Below are 26,530 nucleotides of genomic sequence, written 5' to 3'. Positions count from 1 at the left end.
TTACATTTTTTAGCCTGAGGAGGCGATCAGGCTAAAAACGTAAACATGTACTACGAAGGTCAATTCAAGCTAAATAACGATGGTAAGATAGCAATGCACGATTAGCCGACATCTACATCGGATTTTAATCAGATTGCTAGCTAACATACACATGTATTTTGAATTACAATATTATAATCGAAAGTGAAAATTGACTAAGAACATGAAGGTATTATTAGGCCTAAAATATACTCTCGTATTTTACTTTCGAGAAACCTGTTTGTTTTTCGTCAAAAAAAACCAACAACTTTGGCTCGCTGATGAGAAATGAATACCAAGGCCTGCCTTGTTTGTGTACTGTAAACACCGAGTATCCACCGGCTGTTACTAACGGAGAAGTACATGTACAATGGCGTGACCAGTACCCTTCTATATGCATGAATGTAACAAAAGAAAAGAGGCCGCACACAAGGGAATTCGGGAAATACTACAAGTGCACACCCGGATCCAGTACTCTCCTTGACCTGATTTACATGCTATTATCGTACTGTCAACATTCACATAAATCCAGATGTAAAACAAACACTTCGTTCAATACATAGATTTTATTGAGATGTTTGAGGTGTGCCCAGCAACACCGGTCCGTTGGTCAGACACCGACAGATTTCTGAACGAGAGTTTCTCAGAACTACAACAACCACAGGGTGCTCAGGCTCAGTTAGTTTTGTTTACAAATACATACATACATACATACATACATACATACATACATACATACATACACACACACATACATACATACATACATACTTACATACATACATACATACATACATACATACATACATACATACATACATACATACATACATACATACATACATACATACATACATACATACATACATACAAACATACATACATACATACATACATACATACATACATACATACATACATACATACATACAAACAAACAAGTAAACAAAAAAATATAAAATAAACAAGTAAACAAACAAATAAATAAATAAACAAACAAACAAACAAACAAACACAATAACGTTATTTGCATTTGTGACCATTTCGGAAGGGGGGGGGGGGCAGTGTTTGTTCGTTGGTTTGTTGTCGTTTATTCATGTATGTATCTACTCATGTGACGGGTAGTTTGTTTGTTTGTTTGTTTGTTTGTTTGTTTGTGTTTGTTTGTTTACTTTTTATTTTTTTGTTTACTTGTTTGTTTGTATGTATGTATGTATGTATGTATGTATGCATGTATGTATGTATGTATGTATGTATGTATGTATGTATGTATGTATGTATGTATGCATGCATGCATGTATGTATGTATGCATGCATGCATGCATGCATGTATGTATGTATGTATGTATGTATGTATGTATGTATGCATGTATGTATGTATGTATGTATGTATGTATGTATGTATGCATGTATGTATGTATGTATGTATGTATGTATGTATGTATGTATGTATGTATGTATGTATGTATGTATGTATTTGTAAACAAAACTAACTGAGCCTGAGCACCCTGTGCAACAACCTGTCAGTCCTTATAACCAATTGGAATTTGGAACAATAAGATATATCTAATTTTACTTACATGAAATTAACCTGTCAAACGTCAGAACTAGCCCGCTAGTCAATGTTTATGTCAAATCTACCTATGGTGTAGCATACAACATTAGACTCTATCACAGTCCTTGGAGCTTCGCTTTACTAAAATTGACGATAAATGAATTATTTTGTATGTACCGATACCATCTACATAACGTACTCCATGATCGTACTCGAATAACCTTGTACTGTGCGCCCTGTGCATCGATACATACAAAATAATTCGTTTAGCTTTAATTTTAGTAAAGCGAAGCTCCGAGTGCTGTGAGCTATGAGAGAGTCTACATACAGCATATACTTTACGTTAGAAATCACATGTTTGGTTGAATTTCTCTAGTTCTTTTTGTCTTGACTATTATCAGAACGTCTTAGACATTCAGACTCATTTTACGCAGCACATATGTCTCTTCGCCATAATCACTGTAAAATGTACTGTTCGAAGTATACAAAACTTTTAAAGTGTTTGAAACAGTTCCACGTTGTATTTGTAAGTATGTGGCGATATTTAGAAGGCGGTCATGAGCCTCCGAAGAAGGCGAAACAGACAGAGCAAGAAAGACGCCAACAGCAGAAAGAATACGACAAGAGTAGAAAGCGATTGTTTCAAGTTGCTTGGTAGATAGCTTCAATAATTGTAGCGTTTGTTGTGATTTTGAGGGGTTTTTCTTCTGTTTTTGTGCTTTTTTTCGTTCCAATATTTTACTGGAAGCAAACGCTACCATTCCTGCAGGGCACAAACTCAAATAGACGAGATCAAGCTGAAAACGTGAACGAGATGTCAGTACTACTTGTTTCAAAATGCGTTGGTACTTTACCGATTTTGACGGGATACCTCTGAACATTTCTTGGGCCCTGAAGGCTCTGGAGTTGGGAAATGTCCGACTTTTTGGCAGGTAAGTCGTAATTTGGTATGGCAAGCCGAGTAGGCCAAAAAGAACATATTTTGAAATGGCTTTTTTTTCATATTTTTTACTGTTTATTATGTCCATTTTTTTATATTAATTCTCTCCGATTTAAAAAAAAATATTTCTGCCAATTATATATTTTTTGTTTCTTTTTAAATATACTTGTCTTATCTTATTTATATTTCAAGGGTTTTTTATTTCATTTTTTTAAATTTCTCTTGGTTTTTTATTCTTGTGGCGATTTTTCCTAGGACCACTGTGTGGACTTAGACTTGAAAAAAAAATCACCACAAGAATTTAAAAAAAAATATCGAGAGAAATGAAAAAAAAAATGAAATAGAGCAAGATTTGAAATATAAATAAGATAAGACAAAAATATATTTAAAATGTGATAAAAGTGGCAGAACTATAAAAAAAAATCGTATAAGCAACATAAACAATTTGGAAAATAAAATTCCAATTCAAAATATTCTTGTTGGCCTACTCGGCTTGCCATTAGACTGTCCTGACCAGAAAAAATTCTTTTTGTTTAAGCCTTACATGTTGATAACAAAAATACGCACACAAACCCCACTTTTCAAGTGCATATATTTAACAATAGCAAAAACAAAGAAATTCATATACATCTTCCGGGTCCCTGTGGTCTAGGTGTGGCACTTTCTTAGCGCCAGGCATAAAATATCACAGGGAAGGACTCATATTTACTTTATATATAATAACAACTAATATCAATATCATTTTTGCGTAAACATGACTCTTACTTCCATGAAATTGTGTAACCGAATTTTAGTCCTGTAGGTTCGGAGAGAGTTCCTAATATTAATGTGCTGTTAATTGATGTACGCAATAGGGAACTTGCAAACCCGCCATGTTGAATGTTGCATCATGGGAAATGTGATGATAAATTCCAATCAATTGGTATTGTAATCAATAATGTTACATTGTTTGTAACCACAAATAATCAATTCATAGTCACCCTGACCATTATGGGGGTTTATTTTATCGGTAGCTCCAGATTAGGTATTACGATAACCACAGATAATTCCATAGTCCTTTGCTTCTGAGCATGCTCAGTCTGGATTGCAAGTTCCCTATTATGGTGTGTACAATGAGCTGGTAATCTATGAACATAGCAATGTCTAAATATAAAAATTTAAAAATATATATAATGATAGGATTGCCGGCATGCCGCCCATTAGAGCAGAACATGGACATTCTAACTATGCCAAGTGCAATGCATTGACAAATCAATATGGTGTGGATACATAGTTTTTCTCTGATTGTAGGCATGTAGACACTGGAATGGAATCTCGACGATGAGAAAACAATTTTAATTTATTTCAAAACTTACAGTAAACCCAAAAGATCTATGGGCAGGGTCAAAGGTACGTTTGTGAACTGTCTGTTCGCCCCTCAGTAATAGGTACTACTGGGTAACTTTGTTCAATAACTTTGGAAATCTTGTACATAGGGGCACCACTCGTGCGTCTACACCAGTATTAGTATGGGCAAGCTCTCTGATGAGACACTGAACCCATAATAACATTCACCTCCATATTCAGGGTTATTTTGTAATACTAAGCGGTACAATAAGTCCAGGTCTGCATTCATAGCCATACAATCGCCATGGACGTACGTACGTGCTAAACAATAGCAATTCACCATTCTACATATAAGTACCTATTGTGAGGCTAATTTAACTGCTACGTTCGTATATGAAGACTTTTTGTGACGTCAAGTATTGTCATTGCTATTATTGTGTGACGATTGTGTTACTACGTTTAATGTCAATTTGACGTGGTATCGTTTCGGTGCATGCGTATTACAATATCAGTCTTTCACTACATTCTACAGAAACTCCTGAAGTTTACGCTGACAACCAACCAGTCAGTACAGAGTCTTATACTGTTTTCTTTGTATACGTCGCTCCTTTACTTCTAAATAAAAGGCAGCCACGGACGCACTTGGAGAAAAGAAGACCACCATTCTTTGAAATTTCCTCGGTATCTGTTTGTCGACGTTTGTGTTAACGTTAATTTGGATTCATCCAAAGACGATGGCTCGCAGTTCACCTGGAGAGTGTCTTATGGTTTTCACAATAATATTTGTGTTCTTTGGCTTTTTCTTCATGATACCTGGTGTAGTAGTGTATTCAGCATCAGACAATAATGCCGGTGTGGGTATTGGTTTTCTTGCCCTTGGTGGAGGCATGGCAACCATAGGGTTTATCTGTTGTTGCCCTTACTGTTACATGAACAGACATAAATGTACGTCTACAAGTGGACAGAGACCAACCAGTCTTGCCGTTGTAACGCCAGTAGTTTCACCCAGCAGTCCCAGTCAGCAAATGATCAGACGACCACAAGGCGTTAGTAACCAATCGTACGACGCTCAACAACAGAATTATAATAATTACCAAAATCCGAATCCTCCTATGCCCCAACCGTATTCAGGTACAGCTCGACAGTCACACGTGTCACCATACTTAACGGACTCACCACGGTACGGTTGGTAAGTGTCTATCTAGTTAGTGTTCCTATATCGAGTTGAGAGAAACGCTTCTCGAATAAACATTGCAATTAGCAAGGTCATATTTTGAATCGAAATTCAAATAGCTAGTCTGAAGACCAACGATTTATTACAAACCACGACCACTGTTATGTTATTGTTCATAATATTCTAAGATTAATGTAAAATGTCCATTCTTCATTACACCACAGGGTGCTCAGGCTCAGTTATTTTTGTTTACAAATACAAACAAACAAGTAAACAAAAAACACAAACAATTAAAAACAAACAAATAAACAAGTAAACAAACAAATAAACAAAACAAGTAAACAAACAAACAAAATAAACCGACAAATGAGTAGATACATACATGAGTAAACGACAACAAACCAACGAACAAACAAACACTGCCCCCCCCCCCCCCCATGGTCATATGTGACCATTTCGTTGGTTCGTTGGTTTGTTGTCGTTTACTCATGTATGTATCTACTCATTTGTCGGATTATTTTGTTTGTTTGTTTGTTTACTTGTTTGTTTGTTTGTTTACTTACTTGGTTTTTATTTGTTTGTTTACTTGTTTATTTGTTTGTGTGTTTGTTTTTACTTGTTTGTGTTTTGTTTGTTTGTTTACTTGTATTTGTAAACAAAAATAACTGAGCCTGAGCACCCTGTGATTACACATGCAAAATATGGCAATGTTTCTTAACTCTTTCAGGAACAATTTTGTCTCCCAACCACCTACCAATAATCTACAGTATTACAACCAATGGGTACCATCAAGCCAGCCTGGCTACATGTACACGACAACACCACATCACGAACTGCCCAGTCAGCCTGGCAACACGACAACGCCATGCCACGTACCATCAAGTCATACTGGCTACACGACAACGCCATATCATGCCCAGCCATCAAACAACGGACAACAAATGCAATATTTTGATCCAAATACTCCTGCCATCCAACACCATCTACCATCATCCTATCATACTCAGCCATCGGCTCCTCCTGTGTTTGAAAATGATGACAGAAATTCTGGACTCCCATCATATGATGAAGCAATGGGAAGATGATAACCAATTTCAGAAATATTCATTTTCTGTACGTAGGAAAAATATGTATTATACCAACCGGAGAATTTGGATACTTTTGGAAGAAAATTAAAACAAAACCACCCTGATAAATGTATTAATATAAAAAATGTAAGAGAAAGGCTAAACTTACTTTGACGAATGTCAGGAGCACCAATAGGCCATTCCAGACTGCAAACAGGAAATTGAGAATACAGCGCCCTCGCTCATCACCTCATCGTACCGTTTGTTTCTTTGGTATTCTGTAGAAGTGTCAACCAGGGATGTTTTTCGTATTGTTCAGATATCGAGGAAAGCAGCAGTGCTCTGTAACCAAGTAACTTATACCATGTATACCCCAAGATACACACAGACGTAGACAGGAAGTAGAGCGCCGCCATGGCAAATTTTGGAAAGGCCAATTATGTTTACGAACGACGTCATTTACACCGATAGTTACCTTGACAACCGTGACTGGTTGAATCTGTGACTCTGCTTTCGTACACCCAAGTGAAACATTTATAGTCATAGATCCAGCTCAGCCTAGGAAGTTATAACGCTTTGAGCAAGATTTTTAAAGATCAATTTGGTCCTGAATTTTAATTTTTGGGAGCAAAATGCTCTTAAAATTAAAAAACTTTGTGAAATAATTATATATCAAACTTTATTTTGTTATCAATGTTCATTGTACAAATGCATGTTTATCTATTGAATAAAAATTATCGTAATGGATAACGCAAATTTCTCATCATGGTAATATTCTATATGTAAATAGTTTCATCAACATTTGAGTCGCTTTTCCAAAAGAATTCAGAAAATTGACTCGTTGACTGCACCTCACAATATGCCTAACTGTAAGTATATAAAGGTACACTAACAGAATAGAACTATGGAAGCATTTCCTTCAACAATTTAGTTACCTTACAGAATAAACAAAGTGATCTCTAGACCGGTTCCAAGGAGAACAAATGTCTCACCCAAACATCCATTCATGTGCAAGTGTGCTCTAGCTTTTAAACACCATGTCATGGCCAACAAACTTATTATACATAGTCTAAGAATAGAAATTAATATCAACAATACATGCACATATGTCTTCATGATGTCATGCTTTATGCGTTATATTGACATAACATACGCTTTCCATTTGAAATGTTTCCCTTTATACTAGCCTGTTTACGCCGGCGGTAGCGGTATATTCTGTTCAATCTCTCATACCTCAACAGAATACACTAGTAGTCCCGCTTGTGCCATAATCATACAGGCTATATTCCCTTAATATTTTGTCAAATGGTACAAGCTATATGACTTGTCTCGGATCATGGTATTTGTTTTTTTTCCCTTTTCTCATTTTCGCTAAATCCAGGAAGGATGCATTTCATTGGCATTTATAATAGTACAGAAAATTAGACTCTAAGCCGTTTTGTTTCGCCGAATATCATAAGCCACTATGAATCGTCATTTCCATTCTTATGGCCTACCTAGTTCAGTTGTATTGCGTAATTAGCATGACAATAGACAAGGTCAAATGGCGCTGGGCGTTCCTATAGTACTGTCATAAAGGCTATGTATGTATGCATGCATGGAAGTAGAACCCTACTTCCATGATGTATGCATGTATACGCATTCTCGCAAACCAGAGTTGTTATTTCTTCCGCGACACTGCGAAATAACGAAATCTTGGGCGAAATAAGTCTTGGACAGTGCCGTAAAAGAGGCTGTGGTTTACGACGATGGTATGTATACTGTAGTGTACATGTACTAGTGTTTACGCTTGTTGCCATGATTGTGAATACCTACCTGACGATCACACTGACATTCGTGTTTACCTACGTATAGATCAACTGAGACGCTAGCTAGCCACAGTGATAGTGGTCGTAAACGCTTTCTGTGAACGGTTTACTTCAGCGTATTACGGTAACCATGGAAGAAAGCGAAAACGAGCCACCTACGGCACCGTTGTACAGTAGTAATGACCGTGCATCAGACCCGATCGACAGCATGCATAGTAATACCAAGGAGACGAGAATAGCTCGAGTATTTTTCAGCTCTCCGTTCCGAGGTCTTGAGATGGAACGGGAGGAACTGACGAAGAAATACTGGCCCAGATTATCGAGCATGTGCAGCAAAGCTGGCTACGAATTTGTACCAGTTGATTTGAGATGGGGTATCACTTCAGAGAAGACATCTAATGCTGGTACGGTAGAAGTGTGTCTCAGAGAAATCGACAGAAGTGACCTCTTTGTGGGATTTTTTGGACAAGTGAGTATGATTTGTGAAGGTATGCATACATACATACATACATACATACATACATACATACATACATACATACATACATACTAGTACATACATACATACATACATACATACATACATACATACATACATACATACATACATACATACATGCATGCATGCATGCATGCATGCATGCATGCATGCATGCACGCACGCACACGCACGCACACACATACGCAGACAGACAGACAGACAGACAGACAGACAGGCAGACAGACAGGCAGACAGACAGACTGGTTGATTGATTGATTGATTGATTGACTGACTGACTGACTGACTGACTGACTGACTGACTGACTGACTGACTAACTAACGGAATGCTAGAGTGACTCATTCTAGAATTGGTCGTTCGACGGATCATCATGAGACCAATTGAATCTACCCTATAGTTGTTTCTATTTCATTAATATTGCACTGGAGAGAATGCATGGATAATACAATCTTAACAATGAAAGCAAGTCATTCCTTGGCTTCAATTCGTACCATACACGTATTTTCCAGCGATATGGGTGGAATGGTGTCCACGATGAATTGTTACAAAGAAGTTTTGATGTGGCAGCAACCAAGTATCCCTGGCTGAAGCAATATAGAGACCGTTCAGTGACCGAAATAGAATTCCTTCACGGACATTTGAACGAGCCCGGATATAAAGCTGCCTGTTTCTTTTTCAGAGACAAGGTAAGCAACTATAGTTTTCTTCAAAAATGAGATTTATGTGCATTAAATGCATTAAATGTATATCCGTTTGATTGGTTATTTTGGTATGTTTACATATTTGACAATACAACCCTTATAACACAGTAAAGCGTTTTCTGTATGTACCACAATCGTTTATAGCATCCATATCAACTGTAAAAATATACTGTTTCATTTGCTAATTGACCACATTAGAAAGGCCACATGCTAGGCTTATAAATACACCAACTGAAACAGTATACTTTTACACTTGATATGAATACTATAAACAAGTGTAGCACATTGAGAAAGTGCTTTACTTCAGTGTTATTAGTTGTATCTGTCTTCTGTCTATGCATCGAATTGTCAGGGGAGGGGGTGGAGGAGTTGTTCTTTGACTTTCATGAACGCCATTGTTTACCCACTTTTGATGCTGCAACATAACAATACATTAAACAATACATTAAATGAATGGTTAAAATAGAAATATACCAATAATTAGACACTGTACATGTTATTTAGGGGTCGATTGTATCCATAAGTAATAGAGTAACAGCAACAGGGTTGAAACGGTTAACGCATAGAGGGAATTTTCTTTGAATAGAAACCGCCCCAAAAATTGATTGGATTTCTCGTACAATATTACTAGTATGTGACTGTGCAGGTACACAAATACCCCACAGGTGTTTCAATGTTCTGGGTGTACGATATTGTGAGGACTAGTTATGGCATTATATTTGGCAGAATAGTTTTTAAACATCTTTTCAACCTATTGTCATGAATTCGTAATTACTGTGTTGACATGACACTATGTCCACACCTAGTAAAAAAAATGTTGTTGTTTTACAATATCGTCTTCCACAAGGATTTTGATGAGAGCATGGTAAGGACTCTTAAATCATCAGGTGATGATGTAGAAGCGAGTAAGTATGATTCCAACACTGATGGCGCCAATGCTGCTGAACTATTAAACGATCTCAAAGAAAGGCTCAAGGAAACAAAGGACAAGGTAACGTAATATTTCATTTGCAAACACGCATCATCATCATCGTCGTAAATCACACAGCCTCTTTTACGGCACTGTCAATATGTTTGATGTTTCGACGGATGTGCTACAGATGAAAATAAGCTGTAGTTTGCAAGAACGACATTGCATAGATTACGTTCACAGTATCGGCTGGTATGATTGGCAGGATACAATCTTTACCTTGGGACACACGTCATTGGTGACGTCACATTCATTCGAAATATCAGATCATGAGATATAATCATGATAATGAATGTGTTTAATCATAGTCTTGAATCTTTGGACTCTCATGTCTCACACGTATTTACACTTTCAGACAAATCTTAAAGGCAAATTACAAGATGCCTATCATCTCCTTACGTCATATGCGGAATGTGCCACACAGGGAACCCGGGAACTGTGTCAAAACAAACAAACAAACAAACAAACAAACAATCATCAAACAAAAAAACTAACAAATAAGTTTATCTGAATGAATGAAAATAAACATATACAAAGAAAAATATATGTATGAGTAAACTAAAATACCATTTAAGTTGAACACATGAATAAATAATTAATACATGTACATTTATATATACGGGCCTGTACTACTGTATGTTTCTATTTACCCATAGAGCCCATAACAAATCTGTGTTATTTTATGGTTATAAGTATTGAAAAACATGTATTCTTTGTTTTTAACATGGTTCTGGTTCCCTATGCATATACGGAAGCATACTGTATTGGCCTATACAATTTAATTGCAAAACGGAATGTCATAGGGGAGTAGGGTCTGTGATTCACTTTATAACTCACTCACATCTGTCAGTCACCGAGTCACTGTATATGGACAAAAGTGTAGTACGTAACCAGTTGTGTTACGTTGTAGACAGGTATCGACGTAATGACGTAATCAAGTTATTTAGTTGTCTATTACAAATGATGACTTGCGTTATCCAGTCTTTTTACAAATCATCTCCTCTACCTAAAACAAACTTTTGACACATATTTTTTTTTGTATTTGTATATTTTAAGAATAACATTTCGTTTCATTTTATCATTGAAGTGCTTTGACTTAGTGGAAGATTACCCTGACCCGGAAACAGGTGCGCTGTTGATGTATAGAGCTATCAAAAAGCACCTGGAACGAACCGTTTTAGCCGAACCAGCCAAAGAGATGTCAGATTATGAGAAAGATTCGTTACTTCACGACGCATATTACATTAGTCGACTAGGAGTTGGTACAAGACGGGAGTACGTAGGAGGTGACACTTACTTGAAAGAAGTGGATAGGCATGTTCTAAGTCATGTCGAAGGCTATGTAGACAAGTCGCTCCTTGTTATTGGAGATCCAGGTAACGTGTCTTTTCTTGTCATCAATATGGGTTAAATATTTCACATCATAGATCTATAAATGCGAAGCCTGAAAAAAGTAGTTGTTATCAAAAGACAGAAGAGAATATGCACATCTTCCGCCAAAAATGATATATTTATCATGAAACTAGTACGGAAATCGCAACTTTTATTGAAAACTGATTTTCAAAGCTGTAGTCTTAAACATTTGAAAGTAACACAACCGTGAAGGAGGAAACCATTCTCATGATTCTGACACGAGGACCTGTTTGGTGGAATGAAGAAAAATCTTGACAATGAAATATTATAGTTTGATTGTATTCTCCAGGTTTCGGAAAAACTACACTTCTTGCCAATTGGCTACATCGACACAAGCAGGAGTACCCGGATGATGTTATTGCTTATCATTTTGTTGGGTGTTCACCAAAGAGTACAAGTAAGGCGAGATTGAAATTTATGTGTCAAATAAGATATACCAGAGTTGTAACAGATATCACATTATAATTCTAACTTGCAAAATAAATGATGTGATCAACACAATCGTCAAGGAATAAGGGATCTTGAATTATGAAGCGATGATATTGTTAAATAACTTTTTTATTAAAATTGTTTGCGCATGCGGAAAACTACATACATTTAACGCTTTCCAAGCAACAAGAACAATTTACCCTGACATGGATCGATGTAGAAAATGTTGCTTCAAGTGACTGTTAAAGCATAAAATCACAGAAATGTCTTATAATCAGGCAAGAAAAGTATATTAAATTATCAAATTAGTCAAATGTTTCAGTTGGGATAAATTATATTCATGATTTTATTCAAGGGGAAAGGGAAGTTCTGATTCGATTGGTTCAGCAACTTTCATTAGGGTTTGAAGAAAAGGGTAACACGGAGAAAGACGTAGAAGTCTCACAGAAAAGTGAAGAGAAAAATAAACTACGAGAGAGACTTTCGAAACTAAGATCACAGAAAATATACGACATCTTCAGACAGCTGGAGGACATTATTCAGAAAATTTCCGACAAAGGAATGCGTGCTATAATTATTATAGATGCTCTGAATAAGTTGAATCCAACACACCAAACTAAAAAGGTAAGCTGAAGAATTCGAAGAATTCATTAAAAAAAACACCCCTTCTATGTGATAGAGGGAGTGTGGTTTAGATTTGAAAGCAGGAAATAACATAATGTAGTGTATCAGGTGATTATATAGTACCACCTCTCTGTTTTGAATTCTTACATGACATTAATAGTATTGTTATTGTTCTAAAGTTTGCGAATGCTCACTCACCGTCTTTGTTTGTGGTATTATTAAAATGAAAACACACACGTACACACACACACACACACACACACACACACACACACACACACACACACACACACACGGACGCACGCACGCACACACACACACACACACACACACACACACACACACACACACACACACACACACACACGGACGCACGCACGCACACACACACACACACACACACACACACACACATACACAGAATGTTCTCCGCTGTCAGGGAAAACATTGAAAAATCAACACTATTATTAAGAGGTGCAGACTTTAGCCATCATGACATTCATGTCAATATAACGCTAGTGCGCATGCTTCGTTGAATATATGAATAGCTTGATGAAGTGACGTTTAAAATTATATATTTTCGTAAATACAAAGTGCATACCCTTATGGAGTCACTATCCTGTAATCAATACGTCACCTGTCACAAATCTCACATTCTGATTGGTCGAATAACATATACGTATAATATCAATCAAATCGATGCTAGAATTGTTAGTAGTTACTAAATTTGCCATCACATTTCCCATTTCTGATTAAATTGTTAAAATATAGTAAGGAGAGTGGGTTTACATGAATATATGACAATAACCCTTTGCACAATTAACATATTGTTTAAAATGAATGTATTACCAATGTAGCAAACATATTGTGTATTCCAGGAGTTGTATTGGCTTCCTACTGATCTCCCGAAGGGTGTATCACTACTTGCTTCCAGTCTTAACAGCGATACAAGTAAAACAAAGATATTAATTGAGGATCGACAGTGGGATACACTGGAAGTAGGACCACTTAAGACAAATGACAGACAGAAAATTATCAAGGTGAGTTGTCATGGAAACAAGGCTTAGTTTGATGGATATTATGAACTATGAATTTATGCAAATTGTTATATGGTAATGTAGCAAACGTAAACTGACGGACAGACAGACGGACGGACGGACGGACGGACAGACAGACAGACACAGACAGGCAGGCAGACAGACAGACGGACGGACGGACGGACAGACAGACAGACAGACATACAGACAGACAGACACACACAACACACACATACACACACACACACACACACACACACACACACACACACACACACACAACGTAAGCAGCCCTGCAGGTGCTGAACATAACTCACTTTCTCATCATACATAATTTCCTTTCATATATGTTCGATCTCAATATCATTTATTATAATCTTATTCATGTAGGAAATGCTAGCATTACGTGGTAAAGAGTTAACACCATCCCAAACTGACATGGTAGTCAAGAAAGAACAAACAGCTAATGCTCTATTTCTTAAAATCTTTTTACAAGTAAGTATTAGTTTGTGGTATTCTAGAAGAACGTTTGAGTATATTGTATTGTTTTGATAGTTCCTATATTGCACAACAACAGAGCTGTTTCATTTAAGGATTTAAAAAAAAATCATTTTTATTACCAAATTTAAGGTTTGTTGTGCGAGTTAGTTCGGTGAAAGGACAAAGCTTGTATATAGTGGTATGATGATTATGACTAATGTAATACGATGCCATGGTAACAAGGTGCCATGGTAACAACCATTCGTGGTTTATTAACTTCTGTGAAGACTTACATCACCTAGCTAGTAACTGAATGACTCGGTATTTATACAGGGTATCGCATACTTAGGTAGTGAAACAGTCTGAGTCACAACTTTTTCTTAAATTATCTTAATTCTTACAGGAGTTGTGTAATTTCGGAGATTTCTGGAGATTCGATGAACACCTTAATTTCCTACTTGGAGCAAACAGGTAATTATAATTGACAGTTCGATGACTAGTGTTGGTCAATTTAAAATGTATAACCACTACATACAAGTATCACGCCCTCTAGCTCTAGCGAGTTATATTTTGCCGCTATTTCAACACCACCTACAATATGAAACAATAATGATTGCAATAGTACATGTACTAGTATTTGCATATCGAAGAACATTTGAAATAGCATTGATACCAGGTTAAAGAAATAAATACATGTGTTTCGTACGAATTATTCAGACGAGTTTTGACCATTTATATATAGCCTTATGTTTTCCCTCTTATTTCCATGCTGATATACAGCACAAAGGAATTATTTGCAAAGATACTGGAAAGACTGGAAGCCGATTTCAATCCACCGGATTCTAATGAAAACATCACTTGCAAGGTATGTAGTGTACTAATTTTAACTCTGAATTTTAACAGTGATATACTACTCATTCATGTATTGCCTTCATTCATTTTAAACTCTGATATTTTACTGAGATTGTTTGGTCTTTCAGGTAATGTGCAACATCCTGGTGTCTCGGTATGGACTTACAGACCAAGAAATCAAAGATATAGCCGATATCCCAGACCACCTGTGGTCGGCTATCTTTTTCGCGATGGAGGATTTCTTTATCGACAGAGCTGGTTTATACGCGTAAGCAAATACCTTATATTCAATATTAAGCTATGGTCGTTCATAGCTACAAAATGACATACATATCTATGATAGTTCATAACATATCGAAAGCCACATATGAGTTGGATGTCTTGTCAAACCCACTAATTGTACATACTACTGTAATAGTCTATAAGTCGTATTGTTTTACACGTATCCGGACACCAAAAAGTACAATCTCAGTATACATGATACCAATAACCATTATATCATTTTAAACACGATCGAATGTTTTCGAAGCTAAGTATCCATTTGCATTATCTTGACAGCTTTGCATACGACGAGTTAGCTGCAGCTGTACGGGAACGCTATTGCCAAGTTGAAGAAGTTTCGAAAACTTATCTCTACATGGTTGCAAGACACTATAAAGCAAAACTAAATGTAAGATTCTATCTATCTATCTATCTATCTATCTATCTATCTATCTATCTATCTATCTATCTATCTATCTATCTATCTATCTATCTATCTATCTATCTATCTATCTATCTATCTATCTATCTACCTACTAGTATCTGTCTGTCTGTCTGTCTGTCTGTCTGTCTGTCTGTCTGTCTGTCTGTCTGTCTGTCTGTCTGTCTGTCTGTGTCTGTCTGTCTGTCTGTTTGCCTGTATGTAATGTATGTATGTATGTATGTATGTATGTATGTATGTATGTATGTATGTATGTATGTATGTATGTATGTATGTATGTATGTATGTCTGTCTGTCTGTCTGTCTGTCTGTCTGTCTGTCTGTCTGTTTGTATGTATGTATTATCTCTCTCTTTCTCTCTCTCTTTCTTTTGCTAGGATATCGGGCAACGACACAATGCAAGCAACAGAGAATTCTATAGAATTGCTGACGAACTGCCACTATTGTTGAAAAAACTTCAAGACAAGGAGCAACTTAAAGAAGTTCTATCGCATCTTGGCGTCTTTAAATCTTTATTTTCATCGTAAGTATAAATAAACACGCGATAACAATGTTGTTTATCATTGCCAGTAATATACCACTTTGTGTTATAATCTGATAAAAACGAAAAATTGCAAACAAATATTGGTATCACACTTACAATGTCAACAAGCGAAACGTTTTCTGATGCCGTGTTTTGTATGGATATATTAGGGACGAGATCAATACTTCAATGTAGGATAAAAAAACCTAAATTCTTTTCTTCTTCTTTTTTTTTTTTGGGGGGGGGGGTTGAAGCCATTTTAGTTATTATCCTACAAAAAAACGCTTATACTTTTAACGGGTCTGTTTTTTTTCTCCCCCAAAATAAATATTTCTAAAAAAAAAGTCAAATTGAGAAATGGATGAATTTTCGCTATGAAATATTTTCAATTTTAGCCAATTTAGTTGGGGGGGGGGGGGGGTTGAGGCCTAACTAATTCTTTTTTCCCTACTGTTGAACTTTATTGATCTCACCCCTTACTTCCAATGTATGCTATATTATATTTGTGTATTGCATAGAATGGATACTATGTATGACCTGTTCGACTACTTAAACTTCACGAAAGCTCCAGGAAAAGAAATAGCATCAATGTACATGAAATCCCTGGATAACCAGGTTGCATTGATATATACACAACGATTGGATGACTGTGAGATAACGCTGTCACCTGCTAAGGAGGTGAGTAAATAGATGCGTATATAAGACAATGACATGCATTGTACATATGTACGCGATAGGTGGTACTACATGTAATCGACCCTTGTGGGTATATTATCTTTGAGACAGAGCGGGAGGGAGGGAGTCGAGTGATAGATCGATGGATCGATAGATAGATAGATAGATAGATAGATAGATAGATAGATAGATAGATAGATAGATAGATAGATGGATCGATAGATAGATAGATAGATAGATAGATAGATAGATAGATAGACAGACAGACAGATAGATAGATAGATAGATAGATAGATAGATAGATAGATAGATAGATAGATAGATAGATAGATAGATAGATAGATAGATAATTAAATAAAACCCATGTATAGTCTTGATTTCATGTTGATTTAAACATTGCATTAAGTATAGAATATCCAGTATGTTGTATTCATGTTGTACATTATGTCACGGTGTTTTTACGATACTGCACTAGCTGCAACTTGGACTTTTCTTTTTATCAAGTAACCAAAAAAATATTCACTAAACATGGGTCAATTATTTATTTAAAAAAAGACACTGTAGCTGTTAATTAGTGGTCAATATTATCTGTGGATAGTCTACTGGCAAGTTTAAATCTTGAGCGAACTACTTGGTTCTGAATCCCTCACCATGTTAAAACTGTAATTATAGTTAATTAACTGGCGTATCATTTTTCGATCAGACAACCGCAATATTTTCACAGAAAATTGTTAAAATATAAATAAATTAGACATTATACATGTTGATCAGTGGTCGATATTATCCATAAGCAGTACAGAAACAAGTTGAAATTGTGATCGCCGTTGAGGGCGCTCTTTTTGGGTTCGGACCCAAAAATCAATTTGATTAGATTTATCGCTGATACAGCTACTAAAAAATACGTTTACCCACAGGTGATGCAATACCGTTCAGGGTGTAGGATATTACGAGTACTTAATAAACATTATTGTTTACACTGTTTCTGCTTCAGCTTTAATTAAAATTTCTGGGTGTATCCCAAAATTGTGTTATTGAATTTAGTTTGGAGCAAAAGCGATTATATCGGGATATTGATTTCGTTAGTTCATTTTCTCCACAGCTGCTTACACTCGTCTATGACATTGCTGAAGCTATAAGTGAAAGCGGGCACCCACAACACACTGAACCACTTCTTCAAAGGGCAATCCGACTACAGGTAAAGCCAAAAACGTCATAAAATAGAAAATTGTCGGTCAAAATATGTTGTTAATAAACTGAGGTTCCAGGGAATATCTCGTATAGCTTGTAGAAGTTAGTGCCACATTTTCAGATTCAGTTTGGGATGAAAGTAAAAACATTCGTGTAAAGCAAATTGCTTAACTTCTTAAGTACCCGACCCTTTGGCATCTTTAAATGTCCATGAAGTACAAAAGCAGTAGAGTTAATGTTCTGCATTTTGAGGTTTCTCACTAATTTAATATTAATTATTTCACGTTATTGGTAATAAAGGCATTCTTCGTAAAGTTAATCTAATAAAAGTAGAAATATATCACTCAAATAGGACAATTTTGAAGAAAAAAAGTGATATACAAGCGTGATGATGATAGGGCACTTGTGTGCAGACATGTATACTGGTGCGTAATGCACTACCACAGGGTGCAGTGAGCATGTAATTGATCAATCAAGCGATCAATTAATTACATGCTCGCTGCACCCTGTGGTATTTCTTTCTCCAACCGCCATCCTAGATCGATATCCTACATAACAAACACAAGTTCTACCTTCTCTTTTTGTAAAATAGTACTGGCTGTATGTGAACATGGTGACAAATGAACTTTGCTAATTTTCCTCACCTACAGTCGTCAGCAGTATGTGTCTGGCTTTGATCATTTTGGCTTTGCTCCTTGTATTCAATTCTAGCGTTATGCTTACAAGAAAGAAGACATGTACGAGAACAAGGCGATGGCTAGAATGTACATCGGACTTGTCAACAAACTAGCATGTATATACTGCGACCTTGAAAAATTTACTGAAAGTGAGAAACTACATGAAGAATGTCTAGAGATCAAAGAAAGGTAAGTTTGAAAAGATGTTTTGGTAAATCCAAAGTCGCGCAGTATTATCAAATTCTTATGTCAATATTTTGATGTCGAGGTGATTATACAAATACAAGTTTTATTTTTAAAGCATTATTTTGTATAAAACTAATGATAATTCTGATACAAAACAATTACATGTTGTAAAACTGATCATCTCAAACCTTACACAGGTGTGTCTTAGGACTAACTGTTATGGGCCCGGGGGTATATCGCATACTGTATCCATCTAACCTGACTCAAAATAGTCTAGCACCTGACAGGGACCGTATTAAGTGTTTACTTAATCACGATCTCTGTCGAGTCAATCCCATTGCCCGAGCAGAGATATATGTGCTCCCCCATGGCGTTCATGATGACATTGTCGCGTTCCCACATGATTTTAGTTTAAATAGACTGGAGGTGGAGTCATGGTTGGACATTTACATATATCAGTCCTAGATCCTAGAAACATGGGGACGATGACGACAGCCTGTCAATTTATGATAGATTACTACTGACATGCGCCGTTTGCGCTTCGCTCACCATGGGGGTTGAACCACATTTAACGCCTTGAGCAACAGGATTGACTAGACCGAGATAGTGATGAAGTACACACGTATTAAATACGGTCCCTGTCAGGAACTAGACTAGACTCAAACAACCATGATGAATGTTGTACCACACGGATATCAGACGTCAAATGTATCGATGGAAACCTCGCAGATTGCACGATCTTTATGAAACTTGAAATAGATCACGACTGCTATGGGTGTACAATAATTATAATATGTATTATTTAGTTGTGATTCTGTAAGGACAGTGATATTTATAACGTGATTTATTTCAGACTGGAGGAGAAATATCATCAACACAAATCCGATATCGGTGTAACATTGAATGGATTAGCACTGGTGTGTCAACGACAGAGAAAATATGACAAGGTACATCTTTGCAATATATGGTTTGCATGGACTAAGAATGTAGAAAATTTGTTTATAACCAATCGATCCTAGTATTGGTAAAGATGTAATACATTTCAAATTAAAACCCCATAACACCAATGAAAGTAAAGCGTTTTCTGTATGTACCACAATTATTTATAGCATCTATATCAAGTGTAAAAGTATACTGTTTCATTTGTTAATTGACCACATTAGAAAGGCCACATGCAAGGCTTGTGAATACATGTAAACCACTCGAAACAGTACAGTATACTTTTAGACTTGATTTGAATGATATAAATGGGTGTAGCACATAGAGAAAGTGTTTTACTTCGGTGTTACTCGTAGTATGAATGCTATACATGAGTGTAGCACGTAGAGAAAGTGCTTTACTTCAGTGTTACTCATTGTACTCAAATCGTCAACAGAATGTTAACTGGGACAAAAAGCCAAAAGACCTACACTCCAGAAAGATAGGGCTCATAAGTACGGTTTTTGCATCGATGTCCCCTGTCAAGCAAAACTACAATGCACCTTTTATAATATCCTTAGTATGTAAATTGAATCAAAATACAATTGTTTGTTTGTTTGTTTGTTTGTTTGCTTGTTTGTGAAAAGTCAAAAACTACTAGATAGATATGTCCAATCATTGACTGTGACACTGATAGTGTTTCTAAACAACTAGTTCTTGAAGATAGACTTTGCTAAAAAGTACTTGCACAGTATGCTGATGTTTTATTAGAACTGTTTCAACAATCTGGTTTCAGGCAATGGAATACTATCATCGTTGTCTTGAGATGCACCAAGCAGAGTTAGCAGAGGACCATCGACTTATAGGTGATACATATAATAATATGGGGAGTCTGTTATTTGGGATGAAGAAATTTACCGAGGCCATTGGGTATCTAGATAAAGCTGTCAAGGTAAGCTGATCACATGGCACTTCTCGAGATCTCATTTGGCTCTGACACTCAAAACCTTGCTGTCGTATTTTTGAATCAGACAATCGACAGCGTCAAGGTCAACAACACAGTAGTTTTTATTTATTGAAATATCGGGAAGCTATGTTTGTTTTAATTGATGTTGATTTTTGAAAAGTTATGTCAAATTGCGAGTTGGGTCGTTCTACACACGAGGCAGTCTATATAAGTGATTGTTGACACTTATCATTTCACGCGTGCGTGTTTGCAATCTAATCGATGATTTTCAACAAAACGAATGTTCAAAAATCGATATGCAACATCCAAAAACCAACTTCAAATTTACTTGCATTTCTAAATATTGATTGCTTAAAACGTATTCATGGTTTGAAATTACGTCAAAAAACGAATCATATCATCTCTGGATAGATTAGGATTTCACTTGGACGTCGTTAGTCACACCCCCTTTTCCTAGTAATCATATTATTGTTGTTATTGTGTGCTGTTTTAGTGCATTGACTTTTGTCCCAAAGCAGCCATTGATTTTGCTGAAACATCATACTTCGCCACGGTCTTCACGGTCTGAGATTTTGAATTCCGAAACGAAATTAAACTGACCAGCGTGAAAGGAATAGACACAACTGTGATTTTCAAGATAAACTCAATTGATAAGACCCCTGTATATAAACAATTACACTCTTTGGAAAGTTCAGTTCAAACAATCAACGCCAATGTTATAGACAATGTTGCAATACAATGGATTGAACCGTAGACTGAGATTGAACACAAGACATCTACCTGGTAGTTTACTAGTATAACCTTCTGTTATCAGATACCACTCTTGGCATTGATTGAACTTTCCAAAGAGTGTAATTGTTACAGGGGTCTAACGTCTTATCAAGTGAGTTTATCTTGTAAATCACAGTTGTGTCTATTCCTTTCACGCTGGTCATGTGAATTTCATTACACACTCTGTTCATCTTTCATACCAGATATACGAGGTGAGTTATTTTGGAACGTTCCACCCTGATCTCGCCGGAGCCCTGAACAATCTCGCTATTTGCTATAGGAACTTGAAAGAGATGGACAAAGCTGAACCACTATACGAAAGGTAGGACACAACGTATTATGACATTTCATGCAAATTGTGATAGTGCCACTAATCGGAAATGTTCCCTCTTCATCTCACACTCAATACGGTGTAATTAATTAAATACAATGTATACACAACATGTGCCAAGTCCTTGTTTGCAACTCGATACATGGAAAAAACATAGTAAATGTGTAAAATGTTTGTTATTGTACGTACAATATCGATCAATAAACATTTTACACATTTCTATTAGCTTTTTTGCAATGTAATGACTCAAGGTACAAACACAGATTTTGTCTATGTTGTTTCACATTGATTTTTCAAGTAGGAAGCCACGATAAAATTGTTTTGTTAAAATTAAAAATCCAAAATAAACATCCAATCCTCACCCATATGACCTCTTTAAAATGAATGAAATCTACACAGTGTCACATTATACCATCTTACAGATTGAAACATCTTGGTTGGGGGAATGACAGCTAATACGTTGACAAGTTGTCAAAGTCAAAGTCATGGTCATGGTCATGGTCATGGAGACGTAAGCTTATCCTACAATGGATACATCCCATGAACAGAAGTTCATGACGTCATATTCAATATCAATCACTTTACATGTTATTTTCCATATACACATGACAAGCAAGTACATGTATTGTTTAACAATGAACTTGGTTTTTTTCTTCGTCTTTTTTTTTCTGTACACAGAGCCTATGACATGACAATTAAAGCTTATGGAGATAAACATCCCGACGTGGCAGAAAAACTGATAAACTGGGGGGTATTTCATCAGTGTCAGGCCCACTACGACACAGCACTAGGAATGTATAAAAGGGCTATGAGCATATATAAGGTAGGAAAAGTATTGCTGATCGTATGCAATGCCAATAATATGGCGCTTGGGGCTTTAAAAGATGAACCCTTTTAGAAAAAAAAACGGTTTTGTTAGCTAAAATGTAATATGATCGTACACCCTGAGCAGTATTGAATCAGCTGTGAGCAAACGATTTGCGTAGCTGTACACATAATATATGGTACAGCAAATTCAATCATTTTTTAGGGTTCGTACCGAAAAGTCAGTTAATAATGCAATCACGTTCAACTTGTTGCTGTACTACATTGGATAAAATCTACCTTTAAATAACGTGCAAATTAGTGGTGTACACACACACACACACACACACACATACATACATACATACATACATACATACATACATACATACATACATACATACATACACAAACACACACACACACACACACACACACACACACACACCCACACACACACACACAGGTATACACGCAGTCATTAAAAGCCCATAAACGACAACGATATGTGTAGCTCCATTTCTGAGTATTTTTATTATCTGAAAATGTCCATGAAATGTGGCTGCGATCTAATAAAGATGTTTTGATTTCTCTCTCATGGATCTAATAAAGACATTTTAATTTCTCTCTCTCGTAGGAAGTCTTTGGAGACGAACATATACAGACATTATTTGTAATGGAAAACATCTCCATTGCGTATATTTTGGATGAAAGACACGAAGAAGCACATCCATACTTCTCTAAAGCAGGTATGTGGAAATTAGTTGCTAGAAATGTTGAATGATATTCAGTACATTTTCGTTCTGAACCTCGGAACGATATTCCATGATGAGCCTCTCCAGAAGGAATGGACGTTTTTGAACATAATAAATCTCTTTTGAATTGGAATGGTTACGAATGTCACATGTGTACTAGCTAGGTGCAACTGGGATTATTTGTTTTCTATAAATAACCACATATATATTTTCACTAAAAATTGGTCAATTATTTGATAAAGAGAAGAAGACATTTTATCTGCTAATTAGTCAATATTATCTGTAGGTGGCGTAGTGGCAAGTTTAAATCTTGAACGAAAGCTTGGTTTTGAATATGTCACCATGTTAAAACTTACTTATCGGTAGTTTAGTTGTAACTGTAGTGTCATTTTTCGATCTGACAGCTACAATATGTTCTGCGAAAATTGTTAAAATACCAATATATAGACACTGTACATGTTAACCAGTGGACGATATTATTCATAAGCAGTACAGAAACACATTGAAATCGTGATCGCCGTTGAGGGCGCTCATTTTGGGTGCGGACCCAGAAATCAATTTGATTTAATTTATCGTGTATACAGCTACACAAATACGTTTATGCGCACAGGTGATGCGATACTGTTCATGGTATTCGATATTACGAGTAATTTATTGTACATAAAAACACATTTTCATTAAAAAAAAACCAAAACCCCACAAAAAACCCGTTCCAGTTGCAACTAGTGCAGTGACAACGTAACAATGGAAACTTTTTGCACTTGCAGGAGAAGTACTACATCAACAAGGCAGACTGGACACGTCTTTACCGTACCTTAACCAGCATATGTTGAATTACTACCTAAATAACAAAAGGGAAGATGATGCCAGGAAACTTTTAGAGCGATTAATGGATGTGAGTTTTGTAACACCTCTGTGCTACACGCTGCTGGAGAAACTTGATAAATTGTTACCTGAAGGTGAACGACCACAGAGACCATATAAACACACGGTTGAATACGCTGTATCCAGGTAATGTTGTATATATGCTGATATCTAAAGACAAGTAGAGTATATCAGAATATGTCTAATAATTACAATATCCACGCAGGGGGTCTTTTTTGCTGATGCACCTTAGCTTTACCACGAACATCACACATTAGAAATACCATACCTGTTCACATGGTACAGTTATAATCTTGTTGGGATCGAAGCTTCAGCCCATCTCCCCACATCTATACAGCCATTCTGGCAAGCCAGGGCACATATTTCTGTTGCTGTACCTCTTGGCGGGTATACGCTTTGGACGGTGTCGTAAAGGGGGCTGTTGTGGTTTACGACGTTGGTCTGCAGCATGTATTGAATACTGAGGAACTATTATGAGACGAGGGGGTGGTTGTCAAGTACTATAATCAAACAATGTGTAGTCAGTTGTATTGTTTGTTTGTTTTACTGTATCTTGCTTGACAATCAACAACTTTTCCGAACACTGTGCTCGTTTTTAGATTTCCCAAGGATGTAGACTTATTAAAGGGTGTACTAGAGTTAGCATTACCGAGTGGTGATGTCCACAGAATGCTAACGGTTCTCCAAACTGGACGATATGACTGTAAGGAGTATAATGAGACCTATGCAGAATGTATGAAGGCAGGGTATACACTGGACGGCATGGAGATTTTAAAGTCTGCGATAGAAAACTTTCCAGACGAATGGGTTTGTGGATTTTTAAAATCAATATCTATTAAATTTGCTGAGTTTTGTAGTAAATTCTGTAAAGGGGGAAGTGGGCTAGAAATTTGACTTTGAGAAACTGAATACTTTTTACTAATTAAAAAAATGATGTAATCCTTCCAATAGGCAGGGGAAGATAGGTGGATTGAATATATGGGGAGCTGGATGGGTAGGTGGGTTGGCACAGTAAATGCAAACGGGCCGGGGGAACCAACCCTATGCTGACGGATAAAGTCACAGTATGTGAGAGTGAATAGAAAGTAAAAGTTGTCTTTGTGGATCAAAATAACTCTGAAAGAAACATATTCATGATATTTATCAGACATTGCAAGAATACTGTCGTTGGTGGCGCTCGTATATGGATGAGCACATGTGCGATGTGTTAATCTCATATCTCAAGTGTTGATTGTCCGAAATCTCATATAGTGAGATGTTTTATTTGTATTATCTTTAACTTATATACCGATTTATATTTTAACAGATGACATACTTAAATCTGGCGATGGCACATGCGGATTTTAAGGAATATAACGATGCGTTAGGTTTACTACGAAGAGCTATAGAAATACAACCCAGTAACATTGACTTGCACGAAAGTCTCGGTAAATTGTTGGTGGCTAAAGGTGACAATGATGCAGCTAGACAGGAACTTACAATAGCCATACAACTTGCCAAGGATGACGACAACGTAAGAGTTGAGAAGATAAATCAAATATTAAGTCAAATTGTAAAGGACACGTAGAGAATGGATAAATTATTGTTTGAATTGCTTATTATATATGATTCTCATACTCATTCAGAATCGCCATCTTTTTCCTCACTTGGTCGTAAACCCAGATAAAGCTACCACTAAACATGTAAATGTTTGTGTGTTTTTTAGCTAGTTTCATTCACTCAAGCAGCTATAGTACAGGAGTATTTCATTTTTTAAACAAGATTCCCAAATTTAAACGCAGATAAGCTACCACTAAATGTTCGTGTTTTGTTTCAGCTTGTTTCATTCACACTATAGCTAGCAGCCTAGATTCCCAAGTTGACCCCGGTGTTAAAGGTTGTAGCACACATTCGTTTATGTATACTCCAGTGGTACTGCAATATGGAACAGTCCATAAGGCAATGCCCTTAATATAATTATTGTCTTAGTCTAAAAACGCTTTCAAGAAATAAGTGAAAAATCATTGTCATATACGTTTGGCAGCAGTAAAACAATCTCGCAAACCACAGCTGTTATTTCTTCCGCGACACTGCGAAAATGCGGTGTGTCTTGGACGAAGTCGTAAAAGAGGTTGTGGGTTGAACGGTGCCGTAAAAGAGGATGTGGTTTACGACGATACAGTAAAACAGATTTGATGTATTAGTTACATTGTTAGATATTTAAATCGAGGACAACTATGGAAATAACTATTTCAACTACTTTCTTGTGTAATT

At 36.4% G+C, this 26,530-nt stretch overlaps 1 protein-coding gene across 1 annotated transcript; it reads left to right on the top strand.

Moving 5' to 3' along the window:
* The first annotated feature begins 7,654 nt into the window (after nt 1–7,654).
* LOC144445607 (TPR repeat-containing protein DDB_G0287407-like) lies at nt 7,655–26,492 on the top strand. The gene is made up of 24 exons (XM_078135217.1): nt 7,655–8,357; nt 8,898–9,074; nt 9,937–10,080; nt 11,147–11,435; nt 11,762–11,869; nt 12,257–12,525; nt 13,404–13,565; nt 13,953–14,057; nt 14,446–14,513; nt 14,823–14,907; nt 15,023–15,162; nt 15,453–15,564; nt 15,975–16,120; nt 16,639–16,798; nt 17,895–17,990; nt 18,695–18,849; nt 19,700–19,793; nt 20,561–20,716; nt 21,706–21,824; nt 22,512–22,656; nt 23,275–23,386; nt 24,160–24,403; nt 24,877–25,084; nt 25,584–26,492. The coding sequence occupies exons 1-24, from the start codon at nt 8,019–8,021 to the stop codon at nt 25,842–25,844; spliced, it is 3,894 nt and encodes a 1,297-aa protein (XP_077991343.1). The 5' UTR covers nt 7,655–8,018; the 3' UTR covers nt 25,845–26,492.
* The last annotated feature ends 38 nt before the right edge of the window (nt 26,493–26,530 follow it).

The sequence above is a fragment of the Glandiceps talaboti genome, chromosome 14 (assembly GCF_964340395.1).
Source record: "Glandiceps talaboti chromosome 14, keGlaTala1.1, whole genome shotgun sequence".
NCBI lineage: Eukaryota > Metazoa > Hemichordata > Enteropneusta > Spengelidae > Glandiceps > Glandiceps talaboti.
Note: the sequence above shows the minus strand (reverse complement) of the source record. Positions and strands in the feature narration are given on the sequence as shown.